The 22,078-nt window shown below is 37.5% G+C and overlaps 1 protein-coding gene across 2 annotated transcripts; it reads left to right on the top strand.

Moving 5' to 3' along the window:
• Window positions 1-633: 633 nt before the first annotated feature.
• On the top strand, window positions 634-20,487 carry tbc1d13 (TBC1 domain family, member 13). 2 transcript variants are annotated; one of them, XR_015868057.1, is made up of 12 exons: window positions 634-750; window positions 4,274-4,347; window positions 4,430-4,470; window positions 4,749-4,810; window positions 9,953-10,052; window positions 10,789-10,871; window positions 10,999-11,158; window positions 12,440-12,650; window positions 12,894-13,057; window positions 16,578-16,758; window positions 16,827-16,884; window positions 17,945-18,029. XR_015868057.1 is itself a non-coding variant. In XM_088435869.1 (12 exons), exons 1-12 carry the CDS (start codon window positions 728-730, stop codon window positions 18,005-18,007), a joined length of 1,200 nt encoding a protein of 399 aa, XP_088291995.1. In that variant the 5' UTR covers window positions 634-727; the 3' UTR covers window positions 18,008-20,487. The 2 variants fall into 2 exon arrangements, 1 of the variants encoding a protein (XP_088291995.1); XM_088435869.1 differs by having other exon boundaries at window positions 16,578-16,738; window positions 17,945-20,487.
• The last annotated feature ends 1,591 nt before the right edge of the window (window positions 20,488-22,078 follow it).

Here is a 22,078-nt window from a genome sequence, read left to right as displayed (position 1 = left end):
ACATCGCCCAGAAAATCAGTAGATGCTCTTTGCCCTCCCTGGATGACATTGCCAGCTCTCTCTGACTCTATTTATTGTTAGTTTTTTTTTAAATATGCACCAGTCGGAGGAGCGCTCCGAAATTAACAGAATTCACAGACTCTACTTTGCATATTGTAATGGTGGCCCATTTCTTCAAATTATGTCTAAGCAGAGCGACACAAAACTGAATTGTTCTCATTTCACTGCTATTACTTTAGATTTGGTCCCACTTGCACTATGAATATATTGATCAAGATTCTAGACACAAAGGCCTCTGACTACATAAAACTATGCCTGTTATTTATTTAAATATCTATTTAATAATAGATATTTTTTAAATGTTATGATATATATATATATATATATATATATATATATATATATATATATATATATATATATATATATATATATATATATATATATATATATATATATATATATATATATATATATATATATATATATATATGCGCGTATGAATAAGGTTGATCTCCAAGCTTGGCTATGAAATTACATTCGTCTAACAGGAGAGCATACACACACACACTTCCCCTGTAACAAAAATCACGTGTGAACACCAGTGTGTAGTGTGGTGCCTTTTCCAATGTGTTTTTGAAGACGGAAGTGACCGAACGACTTCCCTCAGGCAAACACCTTCTTGGAAATACTGTAGCTGCATGAAAATATCGTCGTTTGCCCAGATATGTCCGTTGCATACAAAAACAGGTACGTCCTGCGTGGTATGATGGACGCGAAAATTGCTGATATATGTAGAGCAATGTAATTTACTACAATGATAAAAGCATCTTGAACACACAATTGCAACGCGGGCTAGCAGAACCGTAAACCTTCATTCAAGGGCTATCGCAGGTCTCAACATTTGTCTTTCGTTTTTGTCCTCCTTGAATTATACTGTCGTTTGAAATTTGTGGTGTTACTCCCCCAAAATCTCAATATTTAGCTATCCTTTGACAAACTAGCGATACTAGTTTTCCGTTAGCATGTCAGCTGATAACATCCAACTCACACTAGCCTACAAGCCCGGAACGGCTAACGTCTTGCTTATTCTGCTGACAGTGTAGTTTTGAACATGAGCAATAAAATTAGTTCTAAAAGCAGAATAGGTTGAGTTGAATCAATGAACTGTGCTTTTTTTTTTGCCCCGGTTTCTATCCAATACACCCAATGTTTTTCTGCCGCAGGTCAGTTTACTTTCAATTAAGCGTTTATGGTGTTATGCATAGGTTTTGCCTTAATTTGGGATAGTAACGGGACATAAGAGCCTGATAAATCCTGAAATGTGCAAATAACGTTTGATGTTGTCATTCATTTGATAATTGGCAAATAGTGAAATCCCATTCAGCTGTAGGTGTTAAATTCTGACGTGTATTACTCTTCGGAAAAAAATTGTTTTTAACCTTTTCTAATTTCTGCCGTAATAAAAATTGTTACTACTATTACTTAAGTATGCTGAATATTTTTTTCGTTTCATTTCCTGTTTTTTTTTTCTAGAACATTATACTGGAGCACCGGTTATGTTTGGATTAAATCCATGTATTTCACTTGGATGAGGAAAAAAAAAGCTCAAGTAAACACATGACTATAGAATACTGTTCAAAATTTAGAATATACAGTGGGCCCCCGTGTTACGAACGTAATCCGTTCAGCGGCTACGATGGTAACTCGAACTGCTCGTATGACGGGCAATCCAAACCTATGTTAATTCGTGAATGCGTGCAACGCGTGCAAAAACCTTAGGTAAAAACATCACGACTTTATACACATATTAAAAATGAGTAATATAATCTACTGTACAGTTAAATTAAATAACATAAATATACAAAGGAAAAATGACATTTACCTTTGGGGCGACGTGACTTGAGCTGGGTGGAGGCGGAGGGGAGCAGAGACCAACCCGCAGAATTTATTGATTTATTTTCTTAAACGGGAACTTTTCTCAAAACTAGAACATATCACCGGCGATTTCCTTCTCTTTAATCCATAATAGAAGAAGCCTCTCAATTTTGTTGTCGATCGAGGTCTGTCCCCAGGCAAGGAAAGTTAGAAGATTGCCAAGCGGTTACGGCCATACTCACGAGCCATGCGTGCGCCTCCTTCGTATTTTTATTTTATTTTTTTTTATCTCCTGCTTGGTTTCTATTGTCATCATCCTCTTCTTCCTTTACCGCCACTTACAATTTTAGAAGCCATGTCTAACAGATAAAGTTTGCAAAGTCTTCACAACATTCCTTCCTTCCGTTTTTGACTCATTTTCTCTCCTTCCTTCCGTCCCGACCAGCTGTGCCATCAAGCTAGATAAAGGCGTTCGGCCAATAGCATATCGGCATTTCTGTGATTGACGTGACGCCGGCCAATAGCATCTCCGTGAGTGAGACCGTGACTGACACCGTGACTGAGACAGTGACTGTGACATTGTAAGAGCAACAGCATCTCTACGTTCCCGTGACAAGCTTTAACTACTGATTTTGATGACGTGGCAAAGCGAAAATATATGAACAAATACAATGGCCGGTATGTCAGATTGCTCGTAAGGTGAATGGTCTGTGTGTAAGTGGGGGACAAAAAACTCCGCGGACCACGCTCGTAAGTTGAAATGTTCGTAAAAGAGGGTGTTCGTAAACCGGGGGCCGACTGTACTGACCATCTCATTGGCCTAATATGATCAGCTCTTTCAGACCACTACCAGTACAAGTACTCAACTTTTAAAGAATCACTGGCACCACGTAATGGTATTACTACTACTACCATACATTTTCTATTTTCATCCTCAGTAGGGGCACTGGCGTGCTGGTGCCTATGCCAGTTGTCTTGGGGCAGTAGGCTAGGGATACCTTGAACTGTTTGCCCGCCAGTCGCAAGGCACACAAAGACAAACAACCAGAAGCGGGCACTTCATAAGCACTGACAAACGATCTGTCGTTGATGGACACCCATTTAGCCAATGGACTGTCAGATGACAGGAATACTTAAAAAAACAACAAACAGCAAGTTAGAAATGTCAGCATTGCATTTTTCATCCGTCACTGTAACTGTCGGGATAGACATTTCATTAGATGTCCATCATATATTTGCCCCTTTTTGCTTAGTGAAATATATTTCTATTGACTTGCATGATCAAGTCAGTACTAACTGCAATCAGCCTGCAGTCAATATGACAGTGATTTTAGAGCACCACCAAGCAGTTAAGAATTATGCTTAGTAGTGAATAAACTGCATTGGTTCAATTCACTACTCGTTATTCACAGCTATAACACAGTTGACTTTACCAGAGATTTATTTATAGTTGCTCCCTTTTTAAGTCCTGGTTTCAAAAACCAAACTCATTGTGTGCACAATCTCGCCAACCAAAAGTTAAAAGTAATTTTTAGAATTAAATGTTAAAGAGATTTTTTTTGTGTTATTCTGTTGTTGTTGTTTTTTTGTTTTTAATATGTTTTACATAAAGAATTGGCCTGACGAGAAAAGCATTCTGAATGCCTTTCCACTGCAGGTGTTCACCCATTCAAGTAACCAATGCACCCCAATTTGCATTCTTTCAATGATTGGCTCTTGGCCAGGAAATGTAAGATAAAAGTTTTTTAATCCCCGAAGAGGATTGTAGGGCAGGTAGTTATAAATGAGAACCGATATCCATCAAGATATGAGACAGCAACAGAGGAAAACAAGAGCAATAGATATGGTTGTTTGTTTTTGCCATGTTTTTTTTTTATTTATTTCAGGCATTTTGATACACTTGGTTATTTTTTCTGTTTTAGACTGACCTGCAACCTGTATAATCGCTGTAAAAAGTAGTTAACTGTTGAAAGTTAACTCCTATTTTTGTTTTGTTACGTTTAAAAAAAAAAAAAAGGGCTTTTCAAAATACAATTAAGAAGCACTGGCCTACAGCAACTCATTGTTAAAAAAGTAAATAATAAATACAAATATGGATTTTTCATGAAAAATGGGATTAATAACCCTAAAGGAAAAAGCAAAAGTGAAAAAAAAAGAAATACATTTGCGAATAGGTACATCAGCAAGTTTTTAACCACAAGTCATGCTGAGCTGTTCTTTATTGTCATAAATTCTTGAAACTATAGTTGATAGATGAAAATGAAAATAAATGAAAAATCAAAATGAATATATTTGTGCGTACAGAATATACCACATGTTCAATTCTGGTAGGACCACTTAAGCTGTAATTTTCTGATGGCTCTGATTAAAAACATTGTCTGTTTTTCTCCCACAGAATACAGGACTTTAAAGTAGCTTTGACAGAAGAAAACATAAACTTGAAAACACTAAGAGAGCTATGCTTCAATGGTAAGTTTCTATGATAGTCCTTGTGTTGCTCTGAAAATGCATTGTCGAGCAATTTGATCATTCTTTTCTTTATTCCTCTTAGGAATTCCATTTGAAGGAGGCATACGGGCACTTTGCTGGAAGGTAAAATGACATATGTGGTTTGCAGCAATTGTTTTTATTCCTGCTACAGGTAACTTCTTCAGTGCAAAAATTGAAATTGGATAGATTGTGATAGAAATGGAAATAATTATAAATTATGCTGTGTCGTTTGTTTTGAACTTTTATTCTTTGCACATTCATTTTAAAAATATCCAAATATGTATGAGATAAATATTTGAGCACATTGAGATTAGGTAGCAGAATTTGAAATACTCCCACTTTACAATGACAATATAGACTTTCTACCCTGCTCTTTCTAGATCCTTCTTAACTACCTTCCTCTTGATCAGACACGATGGGACTCGTTCCTTAAAAAGGAAAGGTAGGGTAATACAACACTACTTTTTATTGTATGGCGATTGCAGTAAAAATAAGGGATGAGACACTTTCTCGTGCAACGATATCTCGTGAGATAAAGTCACCACAAGATTTCGACCCTGCACAGCATGAGATCCTTTTGGCTGTTTTTGCGGAAACTGATTACACAGGTTAATGCACTGATTCTTACTGCTGTGGCATAAAAGCACTGTCAATTTTCGTGAGACTTAAAAATAAATGTGACCATACTGAAAAAGGATGGACACAAATACTTGTTTTTATTTTACACAAAGGCTTTTATTTTGAAGTTGTTACAAAGAAAGTATGTAGTGGCAACTGCTGACTTTATACCACAAAGCCTGTTGTGACAGGAGAGTCACGAGTAGCAGCTCAATGCGCACAACACAACGTCATCCCGATGTCACATTCAAGCAATACAGGGCGCTAAAATGACTTAATTACACTGGCATTTTATTCTATGTGTGTGTTGCCAGCGTTCAGCATGCCTTAGCTGCTAGCTAGCAGCGCTGTAGTGCAGCTGACGAGAGCAGTCAGGTGACTGCACACTTTGTTGCATACTGAATTTCTTTTGCTTTGGTACTCTTGACCAAACCAGGCTTCTTATATGTTCTTTGGCTCTGACGTTACTTTGTTTTGACCAAAATAAATGGGGAGAAAATTATATAATATCTCAGCATATATTTAACAAAAAAAATATTGATAATCAAACATTATAAAGGTTGGTCATTCATAATTCAGTTGAATTGTGTTATTTGGTCTTCTGTGTTCATATTTATTTTTCACTAAGCAAAATGAAAAAAAAAAATAATAATAATAGCTGGTAGAAGAGTTAGCACGTCCGCTCACAGTTCAGAGCACTCAGTTCAATTCCAGTTCATTCCGGCCTTCCTGTGTGGAACATGTTCTCCCTGAGCCCGTGTGAGTTCACTCCGGGCATTTCGGCTTCCTCCACATTCCAAAAACATGCATGGTAGATTTATTGGACATTCCAAATTTGCCCTTAGGTGTGATTGGATGTGTAAACAGTTGTTTGTCCTTCTGTGCCCTGCGATTGGCTGGCAACCAGTTCAGGGTGTCCAGCGCCTATCCCAGCTGCTAACAAGCCAGCGATATGATATAAGCTGCTATGGCTAATGAATGATGGATTAATAGCCAGTGCCAATAGTTGCAGCTCTACAAGAGAAAAACCGGGTGCTCTGATTACATTCACATCAACTTTGCCGATATTTTGGTTTTCCAGTTGAAGAGGTGGTAAAATATTGGTAAACATGACAACACTGCAACTAAAAAAAAAAGACCAAACACCGCAGCTAACAGGAGCTGTATGTATTTTGTTTACCTATCGAGTATTAGAAAAGATCTCAGCTATAGCTGAAAAATAAACCTGATTCTTCGTCTATATTTATATTTGCACACTAGATCGTTAATTTTGTTGCAGTCTGCTCAGTAAAAATAAAACATTTTGAAAACCGAAAAATTTATGTTACGCATTATTTTACACTACAAAATTTAAAAATAATCTGCCTCATTTTATTCAATCTTGTGAGTGATCTACTCTTGTGGGATTTGTGTCTCATCCCATCCCAAGAAATGACTGGTGTTGAACATGACATAACTGCAGTGGGTTACATTACAGTCTTCTTACACCGTTTGGGGCAGGGATGTCAAACGTGCAGCCTGGGGGCCAGATCCAAAGGAGGTTTAATCTGACGGGACAGATTATTTCACAAAGCATTAAGAAAAAAAAGGGACGAAACCAATTCATGGCTATCTATAATACTGTAATGCCTTGCAATGCCCTGTGAAAGGATTTACTTAGTCATGGTTCTGTCCAATCACTTTTTTATTGAAAGAACATTGGTTGAGATCGGTTGACAAACCAAAAAATTCTTTGATGACATCTGTGTTACGCCTCAAGACAGTAGGTGGCGCAAAAGACTAGTAAATGTTATTAGGAAAGCCAGCCTTTTCGCTACATAACAAACTTCTTGCCTCATTGTAAGTGCGATTCAGCGCTGTGCTAGTGTGTAAATGTGTGTATTTTGTGTTAATGTCTATTAGATGTGTGTACAACGCTCTCTTAGAATTAAATACGTGCGCACATTTCCTGCTATTATTTTTCACTAGAAAATTATGTGCAGGAAAATTGTTGCAATCGCTTGCCAGTATTATTTTCATTATTTTAAATCATGCACGTCTGGATGTGTGGTTTTATTTCTGCATAGTTATAATTCAAATCAATGTTGATCAGCTCTTTTCTCAATGGTGTGTTACTTATTTTATTTCCAGTTGGATCGTGACGTTCTCGTTGAAATTTGTTTTATAATAACACTAGAGAAGCATTTTTGGATGATGCATATGCTTGTAAACCTCCGCCGCTATCCACTTCCAGGGTAGTGGCTACTACAACCGCCCCATAAACAATTCCCTGCTGTTAGGAAGCTGCTAACTACTCATCGTTTTCAAATTCTATTTCTTGGACAAGATGCTGGAGTTAAACGTTGCTATCTGACCAAAGTCAGCAATCGATCATAAGCTGGCCCCGCAGAAGCCTGCCTACAAGCTCGAGCGAGTAAGCTGTTGCTTATCATGTAGCTCTCTGTTTTGTGCTGGGTCTAAGTGCTCTTCTCGCCGATCAAACCTTCAAGTCTACAAAAAGCCTACCACGTTCACTTCAAGACGTGCATGCTGAAATGAAACAAAATAAAATCCATCTTATTTATGTGGCAACGAGTCGGAGACAGAGGTATAGTTCCAATATTTTTATCGTAATTTATTTTAAAAAAATAATTAAAAATAATATGGATACTTAAATAAGGCTGGAACGTCCTTGTCCTGTGCACTGGAGAGGCGGAGACACTTCCAATCAATTGAAACCACCACCTGATGAAATACACGCGTACACACACACACGCACTTGTGAACACAACAGAAAATAAAATCACCAACCCTGAAATTGGAAGCCCCCATCCAGTGACTTAAGTAAAGTTGGCAAGATTTTGGCAGATTCGCACTTTCGCGATCAATACCTCTCAGACAAAACGTCGTCGAAACACCAAAGTTGCCTTTATGCCCCCTTCATAACACGGACTACCAGCTACAATGTCAAAAAAGACATTTGTAAAATATTTAAACCTTTTGTTTCGCTGAAAAGACGCAATTGATCTCTATGAGCAGCAGAGGCTGGGCGAGTGCGCAAGGGACCGTCTGCAGATTACGAGATGAGGAGGGAAAAAAAAACAATAACGCCACAATTTGTGATTATGAATTCAACCAACACATCAAAGACATTAACCAAATCATATTGGAACAGTGCTTTGGGATAAAAAAAAAAGCGTTTAATTTTTGAACAAGTTTTGTTCTTAAAAATCATTAATAAACTAAATATTCATCTATAGCTCCAATATTGTTTAATATAAGGAGTCCAAAATCACTGGGCACATTAATGACATTTTCATGATCATACTACACCTCCCCTTATGCTACATTCTTTGGTTTTCAAATAAATCCCTCTGCCTAATTTTAAGTAATTTTTTATGATTATTGATCAATATTTACACATATATTGATCAATAGCTTTGCTATTGGTTGGGTTAGAGACTCCAAAACGGAAAAATCATTAAAATTTGGCAGAAAGATTTATTTGAAAACCAGAGAATGTAGCATAAGGGGAGGGGTGTCATTGATGTGTGTGGTGATTTTGGAGTCCCTAACCCAACCAACAGCAGAGCTATTGATCAATATATTGATAGATATTGATTAATAATCATAAAAAAAATCCTTAAAATTAGGCAGAGGGATTTATTTAAAAACCAGAGAATGTAGCATAAGGGGAGGGATGTCACTGAATCACCAAAAAGTGCATTTGGTACAACATTGAAATCATTGAGACTGTTGTTGGAGTGGAGTGAAGAAAAAAAGAAAAGTGGAAAGGAGTGTGAGAAATGACAGAAGAGTGGAGAGGAGTGAGAGAAATGAAAGAGAAATGACGAGTGGAGAGAGGATATTTTTTGAGTTGTTAAGTTGTCATTGAAAAAAAAAAACAAGCCAAAAGAAAAAAAATAGAAAGGAAATATAAAATGTTCTGTTCTATATCTGTTGTGCTATATAAATTAGTTTGAGAAGATTCCTTTCATCATCATTCATAAGACTACCTTAATACTACTTTTCAGTTTTGTAAATATTGTTGTTGTTGTACTGTTAAGTCCTACTGTAGGTTAAATTTATTTGAGAATACTTATTATTATTTGAGAAACATAAATGTTATGTTGTTGATTGATTAAACCTGATGAAGGCTATTTTTTATTATTTTATTTTTTATTTTATTATTATTTTATTATTATTACATTTACCCCCCCCCCCCCCCCCCCCCATGCAATTCGAGGTGCTTTGTAGTTGACTCACGCAGTTGAGAATACAATGCTTTTTATGTTGCACACCACAAAGATGAGAATGAACTTATGATAAAAAGTGCCCGTCTTAATAATGTTGATCCAAGAAAAGAAAGGGTCGTTACAGTGATTGTCACCATAAAAAAGAGCATCTACACAACGCTGCTCTTTTGCCGCTGCAGCACACCGACTTACTTCTAACACACATTAAGTCTGTACAAAGCATTTAGGAGCCGTGTTGTGCTACCTTGAGCATGCCACTGATTGGTAAGATCTGACAATAAGAGCCAATAAAAAGAAAATATATTTGACGATCACAAAATCGCATAGTAGGGCTGTAATCCAAAACATTATGTTGCTCCACCCTAGCAGTGGTGGCGCAAATTTAGGATCGGTGGGCTGTCACTACTGAGTGAATGTAGAGGAAATTGAAGTTACCATGTCTGACACCTCTGGGTGTGTAAAACAAACAAAACATAATAATTTTACTTAATGTTCATTATCCTCCTATCACGTTTCACTGTTAAAGCTCAAGGAGAGCTGATCTTCACACAATTATAAGAAAGCCAGAATATTTCTTCGAGCTTTTATTTTATGATTGTAAAAAGTTTTTTTTTTTTTAAATGAACATTACTCATCCCTTATCTAAATATTTCTACATATTTTATATATCACCACTCCTTTTAGTACAATAATTGTTTTTTAATAATAACATGTTTTTTTCTTTACTACAGAGAGGTGTATTCCCAGTTTCTAAAAGAAATGATCATCCAACCTGGCATTGCCAAAGCCAAACTGGGACTATCCAGGGAAGACGTTACAATGGAAGACCATGTGAGTCAGCTTGTGTGTGCGTGTGTGTGTGTGTGTGTGTGTTTGTGTGTGTGTGTGTGTGCGCGCGTGCGTGCGTGCTGGTAACTCCATAGTTCACAAAGGCTAAAAGCGATCTCTTCTAAGGGTCATCCAAAGACCAACTATTTTGTATTCCGAAATGTACTCTCAGGACGCCGCCTAATTTGGGTGTGAAGAGCACATGCACCGTGAACAATAGCCATGTGCCCCTGTCTACCATCCTCCACATATTGAGCACTGTTGGCACCTGAGCATGGGAACTGTAAAACCAGGTTGATACTTGACACCGATGGTGTGGTGCTATCCACATTCCAAAAATAGATCCGTACGCATGACTCACTAATGGCAAAATAGTGCCAGTGCCCACCCCGTGTGTAATGTGCTTCATGTGACGGTAGTAATTTGGGTTAGAGGAACATGCAGCCTTCACATGCATGCACACGTTTTTTTTTTTTTTTTTTACCATGCAATCCACGAACCACATGCGGCCTGAACTGTGACAGTTGTTCCGTATGAATCACTGATTAGGTCTAATGAAACCTGGCACTCGTGAACACAAATGAACTTTCATTCGAAAATCATTTGGGACCATCGGCAGGTTTTTGCTTCTCTCAGTCCATGCGTTTACATGAGATGCAAAGTAAAAAAAAAATAAAACGTGATGCAAAACCCCAACTTGCTAGACTAGTGTATTATATATAAATCATTTGCTTTTCAGCCTTTGAATCCAAATCCAGAGAGCAGGTGGAATACATACTTCAAAGATAATGAAATTCTACTTCAGATTGATAAGGATGTAAGGTACGGACTACTGCAATATATTTTTCTTCCGAAATCTCTTCTGTCCTCTTTGTTACATTGAACAATGAATTACTGGATAATGGGTGTCATGCATCTGCAGTAAAGTATAGATGTTTACATTTTATAGGAGGCTGTATCCAGACATGGCCTTTTTTCAGCGTCCTACAGACTACCCTTGCCAACTGATCTTGGACCCACAGAATGATTATGAGACACTGCGTCGGCGAGTGGAACAAACTACCCTAAAAGCACAAACTGTAAATCGTAATCGCAGTGGAGTAACCAATGTATGTATGATTTCTCTCTTCCTTATAATGTATTTGTGAAAACACGTGTTTGATCAGTTATGTTCAATTTGCAACAGTGTAAATTATCCATTGTTTATTTACCATCCATTGTAAAGTATCCATTATCCAACATGGCACACAGCACAAAAGGGCCACAAAAGATGTTTTTTCTCTTACCTATGTTTTTGTGTCATTTTCATCATCGTGTTATCATTGTTGATGTGATTTTATTTAAGGGAGAACTTGTAAGATTTTGCTTAATCTAGTGGTTGTTCATTCATTAAAAGAAATCATATGAAAAACTTACATTCAGTTTGTTTAGGGGAAACTAAAAACTTGCACATTTTTTTTTGTTTTTTAAATAATCGTCACTCTTGTAATCTGCAGTTATATTACACAGATCGCGCCCCGCCTACAATTAGGCTGACATGTTTCGCTGCCATCTTTCTGTTACAGATAATTTAAAGGAGAAGAACTATGCTAACATATGTAGTGTTAGTTGTAGCCAATTGAAGTATGGTCCTCTGAGAAACCTTTGTATAGGGGGGCCCAAACTTTTTTGCCCCCAAGATCAACATTTCCAGCAGCCAACTTCCTGTGATATAAGCTTGGTGGTTTTTGATAGACATTCTTTTTTCGGGCTGTCCCCACACCCTTGTAGTGTAATGTCATGCGGTCGACCAACACTACCTCAGCGGTCAACTGTGGTCGACGAGCTCCCCTGCCATATTACATGTGCTTCAAAATGATTCCTTTCTCTTGTTTTTTCGTTAGATGTCGCTAAAATATGCACATTGTCCGTTTAAAATTAACTTGAGTGTAGCCTCGAAGTTGCATCATCTTAGAGCCGAATTTCATTACAATGATTCGTGTAATACTGTATTGGTCTTGAAATGTCTGCTAGATATGGGTGAAATCCATATTGGCCCGAACTATCTTTGTTCTGTGTGAAATACTAAGATCTGTTTTGGCAAAAGGGTCTGGATAACAAAATGGCAAATATGGATCATGTGCACTTTATCTTAGATCATAAAGCACTTTATCTTAGAAGAACAGCAAGTGCGGGGTATACATGTTCTTTTAAAAGTAATCATTTTATTCGTATGTGTATTTTTATTGCGTATTTTTATTAGTGTTTTAATTATAAAAAAAAAACAACTGTGTGTTAAGTGCAAGCACCATTGTACTATTTTTTTCTGTACCCCAAACATGCTGCAAAATTACGGTAATTACAGCAGTTGCACGGGATTAACTAGCTATACATTGTATCTGTCCTACCAGGTGAGCTCCCCAGGAAAGTCTTTGAACCTGTATCCATCTAATGAATATGAGGTATTACCCAATGGAAGTGAAGCACACTGGGAAGTGGTGGAGCGCATCCTTTTTATCTATGCCAAACTCAATCCTGGGATTGCTTATGTGCAGGGCATGAACGAAATAGTTGGTCCTATTTACTATACCTTTGCCACAGACCCCAACAGCCAGTGGAAAGGTGGGACCACTTGTCTATAAGTGTTCACTTTTTATTCAAGTGAACCTCTGTGTAATATTTGTGTGTCATTTGTTGAAACATAGACAAATCTAGTTTAGATATACCTGTAGTGCAACTTATCTTTATTGTGGAAAAATGCTAACTGTGGCAACTGACAGGCCAATGTAAAAACTCATAGTAACATTTTATTATATTTGTCTACTGTAATAGATGAAATGGCCTTCTGTTGTTTTTTTCTTTCAGAGCATGCTGAAGCAGATACATTCTTCTGTTTCACCAACCTAATGTCAGAGAATCGAGATAATTTCATCAAGAGCCTGGATGATTCACAGTGTGGCATAACATACAAGATGGAGAGTGTTTACTCAATGCTCAAAGAAAAAGATGAAGAGCTCTATTCAAAGTTGGTAAGGACACACAAATATTTTCTTAGATATGTCCTTACCCCAAATCTTTTGTTACTTTTTTAGCATTATATTACCAACCCTATCATTAAGATAGTCGCTAAGATTATTTATACCATGAATATACAGTGGGCCCCTGTGTTACGAACTTAATCCGTTCAGCGGCTACGCTCGTAACTCGAACTGCTCGTATGGCGGGCAATCCAAACCTATGTTAATTAGTGAATGCGTGCAACGCGTGCAAAAACCTTAGGTAAAAACATCACGACTTTATACACATATTAAAAATGAGTAACATAATCTACTGTACAGTTAAATAACATATACAAAGGAAAAATGACATTTACCTTTGGGGCGACGTGACTTGAGCTGGGTGGAGGCGGAGGGGAGCAGAGACCAACCTGCAGAACTTATTTATTTATTTTCTTAAACGGGAACTTTTCTCAAACTAGAACATATCACCGGCGATTTCCTTCTCTTTAATCCATAATAGAAGAAGCCTCTCCATTTTGTTGTCGACCGAGGTCCGTCCCCCGGCAAGGAAAGTCTTGCTCTTAGAACATTGCCGAGCGGCTACGGCCATACTCACGAGCAAGGTTAACTATGCGTGCTCCGCCTTTTTTTTTTTATTATCTCCTGCTTCGTTTCTATTGTCATCATTCTCTTACTTCTTCCTTTACCACCACTAGCAATTTTAGAAGCCACGTCTAACAGATAAAGTTTGCAAAGTCTTCACAACACACCGACCAGCTGTGCCATCAAGCTAGATCCATGTTTTTCAACCGCTGGGTGCCGTGGCACAGATATTGTCAGTTGTGCCGGGGGAAATTATCCCCCCGGTCCGCTGTCTAAAATTACAGCTTTGACTGTGCCGCGGGCAGCACCCTCAAGGCTTTAAATGTGACGCGGTGATCAAAAGGTTGGGAAACACTGAGCTAGATGAAGGCGTTTGGCCAAGCATATAGGCATTTCTGTGATTGACGTGACGCCGGCCAATAGTATATCCGCATCTCCGTGAGTGAGACCGGGACTGTGACCTTAATCGACCAATAGCATATCAGCATCTCCGTGACTGACACCGTGACTGAGACAGTGACTGTGACATTGTAAGAGCAATAACGTTCAGCGTGACCGTGACAAGCGTGAACAATTGATTTTGTTGATGTAGCAAAGCGAAAATTATTGTGCGAACACATTGACCGGCGGCATGTCGGATTGTTCGTAAGATGAAAGGTTAGTGCGTAAGTGGGGGACAAAAAAACGCTGCGGTCCACGCTCGTAAGTCGAAAAGTTCGTAAGAGGGGAAGTTCGTAAACCGGTTGCCCACTGTACTGTAAAATGTCTGAAGACCCCAGTTCAAAAGACAGGTTTCTGAGTTATAGAAAAAAAAGTGAGAAAATTAAGGACAAAGCAAACACTAGAAGACAGCTGCCATCACCTTTGGCAATTAAGCGAAGCCAGTTGTTACGGCTCATAATAAAACGATCGTCCGTATGGAAGCTGGTTTAGCAATCTGGATTGCCAACTGCCGGCGGAGAAGCCCTTTTTTTTGAAGTCTCGCGCAGCTGCAGTCGCACTCGCGAATCCGCGATAGTGGAACCCCTGAAGTAGGGAGGGTTCACTGTAAACTAAAATAATAAAAGCATACAGCTTAACATTGTGCGCTGGTGAAAATGACATCCATTGACATGGCGCGAGTACATATTTAAATTAGTACATACATGGATGTGACAACACTCAAATATTTATTTGTTATGCACACCACATAAAATAACAACCAAGGAAGATCAAAAAACATCACTTGCCAAAGATGTGTTTTGAAAGCCGACTTGGTAAATGGACTTTCACTTATATAGCGCTTTTCTACTTTGGGTACTCAAGGCGCTTTACACTAACTATTCATTTACCTACTGATGACGCAGCATCAGGAGCAACGAGGGGTTCTGTGTCTTGCTCAAGGACACTTCGGCATGGTCATGATGGTCGGGGGCTCGAACCCACAGCCTCTCAGCTGGAAGACGACCACTCTACCACTGAGTCATGCCGCCCCTCAAAATGAACTACCAACATCAACACACCACCAATAAAATAAATCCTATTCAATCGTTGATTATCCCTTGTGCACACACTTTGCAAATTATACTTTGCATTTTTTTTTTCAAATTTTGTAAATGCTTTTAAAGGCGTAGTAAAGGTATTTATGAATATTATTTTTCCTTCAACCTCTCATTGTTCAGAGGCATCAGTTCTATCCATACATGTCGGTTAAATTTATCAACACCCTCAAAAACTTGAAAAATGGAATGTAGTCTTTGACATTTGGTGACACTTTAAGACACAGTCATTAACTGGTCTCTACCACCACCTACTGTCTTTAGGTGAAACTCAAGTCAACAAAGAATTTTCTGTTTGCTGACATAGTTTGACCCCCGCTCAACGGAATGTTGCAAAAATCACATGAAAATCAATGTCATGTTTAATGTCAATATCATCATAAATCCTATTAAAATGCATCCCAAAAATTAAATTGTAATTATAAGAGGTTTTTTATGGTCAAAAATTTGGACAATGATTATTTTTGTACACAAAATCTCACACATCCAGCTGCAATCACATGAAATTGTCAGAATCGTTGCATTTTCAAATGTAAGCATGTTTCAATCTGTTATAATCTCCTGGAAATTTCAGATCCCTAGCGTTTTTTCCCCAATTGATTCTTTTATGATATCATAAAAAAGATCAAAGGAATTTCCATAATTTGTAACATAATGCCAAATCGCCACACAAAGGAAAATAAATCCTTTCTATGTATTTTATTTATGATGGTTTCTGATTGTATACCTGTATATTATATATACGTAGCACTTACTATACTATTTTGGTACCAATTTTTAATATATATGTACAATTTTGATGTTTTTACCTGGGGTTCTAAACGCATATTAAACATTGGTTAGCATTGCCCGCCATACAGTGAATTCGTATTACGAGCCCAACCGTGGAACGGATTAATCTCGTAACACGGGGGCCCACTGTAACTGCAAATATCAAAACAATGTGGAGTTTTTCTCAATGTATAAAAAAATGGACGTATCAAGAAGAGTGATGAGTGTTGAATTACTTTGATATTTTACTGAGTTCAAATGTATGGTCCATTTTATGTTTACAGTACTTTTATCAAATACTTTCATCTGAAGCCCACTTTTAGGCCTCTCAGGACTTTAGTTTCCAGGCATCATGCCTCAGGCACATTGGGCCAACCACCCAATCCCCTCGAATCCCAAATTTTTCATCAAGTAATCCGAGCTTGAATGTATTTTTGTATAGCCCCTGCAATGCGCTCGCTGCTCATGTACACGTATTTGGGATGCACCACATTAGAGGGCTTCATCCCACAATAAGTGCTGTCTCTGTCTCTTGAACAAAATAATGTTTACATAAAAGCACAAGCTTCTTTTCACAATATCTTCTTTTAAAATGACAGTAAAACTCCTGTGTGTTTTCCCTTTTTCCTGGCATATAGCTAGAACAGAATATCAAGCCTCAGTACTTCACCTTCCGCTGGCTGACCCTGCTGTTATCACAGGAGTTCCTCCTACCAGATGTCATCCGCATTTGGGATACTCTGTTTTCTGACCAGGACCGCTTTCACTTCCTCATCCTGGTCTGCTGTGCCATGCTCATGTGAGACACTCAGCCCCAAGGTGATAAAAAAAATACTTATTGCGCTCTATTGTTTCTCATAGTTTCTCTTGACCTAACACATTTACAGACTGATCCGGAGTAATCTTCTTGCGGGAGACTTCACAGTCAATATGAGGTTGCTGCAGGTGAGTGTCTGTTGGAAAATGCAAAAAGGTTTTTCCTTACTGTTTTTAAACATTTTGCTGGCTTTAGTTTATGTTTCATTGTCAAAAATCCAAGCAAACTAAGCTGCAGCTCTCATTCAAATGAATGTGATCCAGCCAGCAGCACGTGCACTTCAATACTTAATCCTTTCGTACATGTGAAATTGCGAATCGTACATGGAGTTGTTGCCGTTGAGCCGCAACCATTGCGACCAAACCATGAACCCTTGAGCCAGACACTGAACCAACAGTTGCTCTGATGCAACAGTTTGTTTGAAAGTTGACCCAAACTGTAATCGGCGGTCTGGTCACATTTTCAGCCAAATATTATTAAATCCACTTCAATTTTCACCTCATACAGAAACATACAGAAGCAACCGTATCTCAATTTTTCACATAAATTATAATAGATTTCTCCTTGGTTTTTGTCTTTTTTTTTTTTTTCTTCATCCAACTCCTCTCCTAGTCTACCTAACCAGCGTGTGTGAGTTTCATGAGGGAGACATGCTCTCCTACAAGACACGTGATTGGCTCTCGGTGCAACCATCTATAAATGAGGGCAGGAGTTGAGGCGGGAATAGATTACAACTCATAATATAACTGCGGCTCTCCGTGAGACTCCAGCCAAAGGGATGGGAAGAGAAGGGATAACAGTACAGTTACGGTATAAGCGTTGCTCTTTTAAGATTCAAGTAAATATGTGTTCTGCAGTAATATTGACCTTAAATATGTAATGTATCAATACTTTTCACATTTAAATAACTCATGTAAATTCATGTATGAAAATTCCACCGGGGGGGGGGGGGGGGGGGGGGTGTGACGCGTCACTGTTTTTCACTTCTCAGGAGGGTTTCAGTCCCCATTAACTGTGGAAAACGAAGAATTACTGTATCGTCAACCTATTTATAAAATCAACTAAACCAACTTGATCAATATTTTTTTCCAGTCCGAATCAAAATACTGTGTACATTGGGCACGAAAGCTCGTAATTGGATTGACCGACTACTCATTTTGTTGATTTCCTGTTTCACTTTGTACTCAGGATTACCCCATCTCAGATGTCCATACTATCCTGACTAAGGCCAAAGAGCTGCAGGAGAACTAGTAACCTGTTGACTCTTTTATCAGCTTCTTCCTTTCAGATGTAGTGAGTGGAGGCCAAAACAACAGAGAAGCATTACCAATTATGTTTTAAAGACCTAAACACGTGTTGTATGGGGAAAAAAAAAACTGAGTACTGCCTTTGAACTGGATGACTGATATTGTTGTCAGAAGGGACTGTGAGGGGAACAATGGAACATCCTTCATCGTGGTCAGGAAGAACTGAATCTTATGGAGAGCAGGTCCCTGTGGTCATCCTCCATAACTCAGTCATCTCTCCCATGGAGACTTACTGTCCTGATGGTTTGCATCTGGGGCAGCGGGAGGCATAAATCCAACCAATAATTGTGAAAACATTCCAGTGATGTTCACCAATGGAATTGACATTTTAAAGAAACACTGCAGTATAGCATTTGTACGCGTGGTAAATAGTTTGAGCAAGAGCGCATGTTTTCTTTGACTGTTTTTGTTATTAAAATTGAATGAATCCTGTGTATACTTTTCTTTGCCAAGTGACAGTATTCCAAAAAAGGTAACGATGAAGTGAGAGGATTACTACGGTACTTCAGCATTTGTGCCTTTAGGATTGAAAAAGATTTAGTTCCATTTCACCTGACAGAATGATATTTTACTATAAGAATTACAAAAGAGATCATTCACACTACCAAATATGAGTGCAAGTGTAAGTGCAGTAACATTTGCCTACGTTTTTGTACATTCTGTACGTTTTGAAACAAAACTAACCCAGGTTTATGTTTATGCAAGTGAAATGTTCAGTTTTAGCTTTTATGTGACACATTATCTGCTTAGCATGTTTGATATGATGTGCTTGACGGGATATGACCTGGGGATTTTGGGGGGATTTTCTTTTGTCATACAACTTATTTTCCTTTGTGGAGTCTGTACCTTTACTGCAATCATTTTAAAACCCAGATTTGGGTCCATTCTATGCTTTACCATAGTTGTTCTCAACATTGTGAGGTTATTAAATTTGATCAATTCAACACTTTTTCACTTTTAATTTCTCAGAGTTACCTGACAAAGTAAGTCACAGCAATGCAATCTCATAGTCCATTTGGAATTAGAATGAGAATATACAGAATGTATCCATAAAACATGATCTCTCATATATCATCTACCACAATGTTATTATGGTTGTTCTATAGGTAAACCCAAGTGAAGTCATGTTAGAATTATAATTATATCTTTTTTTTTTGCATATTGGAATACACATACAATGTACAGTATAGTAATTAGGTTCTTTTATCAACAACCTGTAGTGGCTGAATGTGGAGAGAGTTTTATCTTGATCCATCTTTTCTCATTGTCTCATGTATAAAGCCTAGTCGATTTTTACAGTATTGGTGTGTTATATGTAAGCTAGGCTGTTGCGCTCTTTGGTGTGCTTCATCATTGGTTACCAGAGTGACTCACAAGATTACTTGTTGGTAGATTTTTTTTCGCCATATGACTTTTCTTGCCTTACCTCCCCACCGTTCTTTTTAATCAAGGTTTGGGGTCCACACCATCTGCACAAAAGGCAGCAGCATGTATCACCTTACTATCATGCTATTTTTTTAGTTTGATGTTTTTAATACAAAAATAAACTCTCCTCATACATTTTAATATTAAAGATTTACTTATGATTTACCTTTACTCCTCATATGGTCTTTTGTCCGTCTTAGTATTAAGCATGAACTTTAGTTTTTGTTGTTGTTGTTTACATCAAAAACTGCCTAAAAGAGTCAGGGTTTTTTCAGGCGGGGCGGTCAAAGTGAGATACTTTTTTTTTTTTTTTTTTTTTTACTGACGAATGCCTGATTTAAAATTGCGCAACAAATCATGCAAGGAAATAACATCGTCCTCACAGTAGTTAACGTACAGTCTTTCAAAGATTGTAACAACACCTGCATGTATTGACTAAAAATAAAAAGCATAAAATCACTTTTTTAACACCCAAAGAATCCTTCATTTTAACACTTTTATATTATAGGTATGTGTAGTGCAAACCATGATGAAAAGCCTTAAAGAGACAATGTGTAAGATTTAAACCGTTTTTCATTTAAAAAGGAATAAATTAAATGATTGTAAATTTCACAAACTTGCAAATAAATGTGTTCTTAACGACCAACAGTATGTTTTAAATATATTTGTAGGTCTAGTTATCATTATATTGTATTACCCTGGGGGGTGGCACTCCTCCGGAGGCTGCTATGTCTGTTATAGCTACAGACAATGGTAAATCCAGCACCTCCTGCTGTCCGTAATGAAAAACGCTCTAAATCTTACACAATGTCCCTTTAAAATTTATGTTGGGGAGTTGTGAAGGGGGATCCAGTGTTTAATGTACTTTATGTAAAATCTGTCAGGTTGCATGTTTCAAACTTTATAACAAGAATGTTGTAATCACTCCAGTGTTAATACTTGTATATATGTTTTTACTTGTTTTTAGATGTGAATTAAATTGAATGACCATGTAACCTACCTCACAAGGGTTGGCTTTTTGGGCTTCCTCCCTTAGAGCTTGATTTGGATACCTGCAGCATACTAGGACAATTTGTACCCAGAGGCGACGGGCCGGTGCACTTCAAATGAGTCCGAAAATTGGGATTCCTCCCCTGTATGGAGCTTGGGGATAAGTAATTGTCAGCAACATTTTGGAGGGAAGTTGACCCGGTTACAAACAGGCATGCAATTTGCAATTGTTATTTTCAAACCAGTATAGCTGAAAAGTAACAAATATACTTGTTGACAAATTTAATATGTTGCTGAATAGAAAGGGCACTTACAGTATGTTTGGCATAAATTATTACTGTTGTTTTATTATTGTTTGTTTCCGCCAACATTCCTTGGCAGTCCTTGGTCATTTTTTTTTTCCCTAAACGTGGTCTCTGTGGGGTCAGAATTTGAGCAAAAGTATTCACAAAGGCATATTTCAATTCACAAACGCGTATTTCAATCCACAAATGTTTAACCAAAGTCATAAATGTGTAACCAAGGTTCAGATGCAGACCAGAGGCGTGAGAGAAAAGTTTTATTATATCAAGGACCATCAGAATTTGTTCTTTATTTTTATTTTTAAGAAAGATTGTTGTATCTTCAGCAAGCTGACTTATAATTAATCTATGATTGTTTATATTTAGTCATTTAATGTTTGAAGTGATAATAGTTAGAGCAAGTAATTCAGGGGCTACAATGAATAAGAGAGGTGAAATGCTGCAGCCCTGTCTGATGCCTCTTTCCACCCTAAACCTGGAACATGTAACTTCTGAGAGGGATACACAGCTGTTAATATCATTAAGTAACATGGTAATCATACCAAGAAATGCATTTCCAAATCCAAAGTATTTCACCATATTGAAAATAAAACAAAATCATGTTCAATCGAGTCGAATGCCTTATGGAAGTCCAGAAACAACATCAAACCATTTTCTTCAATTAGCTGTTTATTATCAATAAGATACTGTACTATAAAATGTGAAGACTTCCTTTGATATACGATTAGGATCTGTGCTTTCCTCCCCATTGATTATTAAATTGCAAATTGAGTTGTATTGTTGTCTGCGTTTTTCTAAATTGCAAAATAGCCAGTATTTTTTTTCTCCCTCTACTATCCAATTGGCTTAAGATCTTATGTAAGCACCTTTGGGCCTTGTACAAATACATCACTTCCAGTTTTAATTGCAGGTTATTAATCTTCTCTTTTTCTTCTTCGGTCCAGTTTAACTTTCAATAAAGATTCATAAGTTCTTTAACCACATTTGTTTCTTCTTTTTTTCCTTTGACTTGATATGTATCAACCTGCTCAAAAAAACGATTGTGTTGGGCTAATTATCTTAGAAATTACACTTTTCAAACTTGTTGCCAAAACTTTTGCAAAAATCTTATTGACCATGTTTAATACTGTTATAGGTCTTAGGTTGCTTAGTATTCTCTTATCTTTTCCAAGTTTTGGAATCAATTCAATTACCCCTTGTTTCAAAGTTAACATGAGCTCTCTTTGATTTATATATTCAATTATAGTTTGTAACAGTAAAGGTTTTATATCTTCCCAAAAATGTTTATAAAAATTCAT

The sequence above is a fragment of the Hippichthys cyanospilos genome, chromosome 15 (genome assembly GCF_059441005.1).
Source record: "Hippichthys cyanospilos isolate Australia breed blue-spotted pipefish chromosome 15, RoL_Hcya_1.0, whole genome shotgun sequence".
NCBI lineage: Eukaryota > Metazoa > Chordata > Actinopteri > Syngnathiformes > Syngnathidae > Hippichthys > Hippichthys cyanospilos.
Note: the sequence above shows the minus strand (reverse complement) of the source record. Positions and strands in the feature narration are given on the sequence as shown.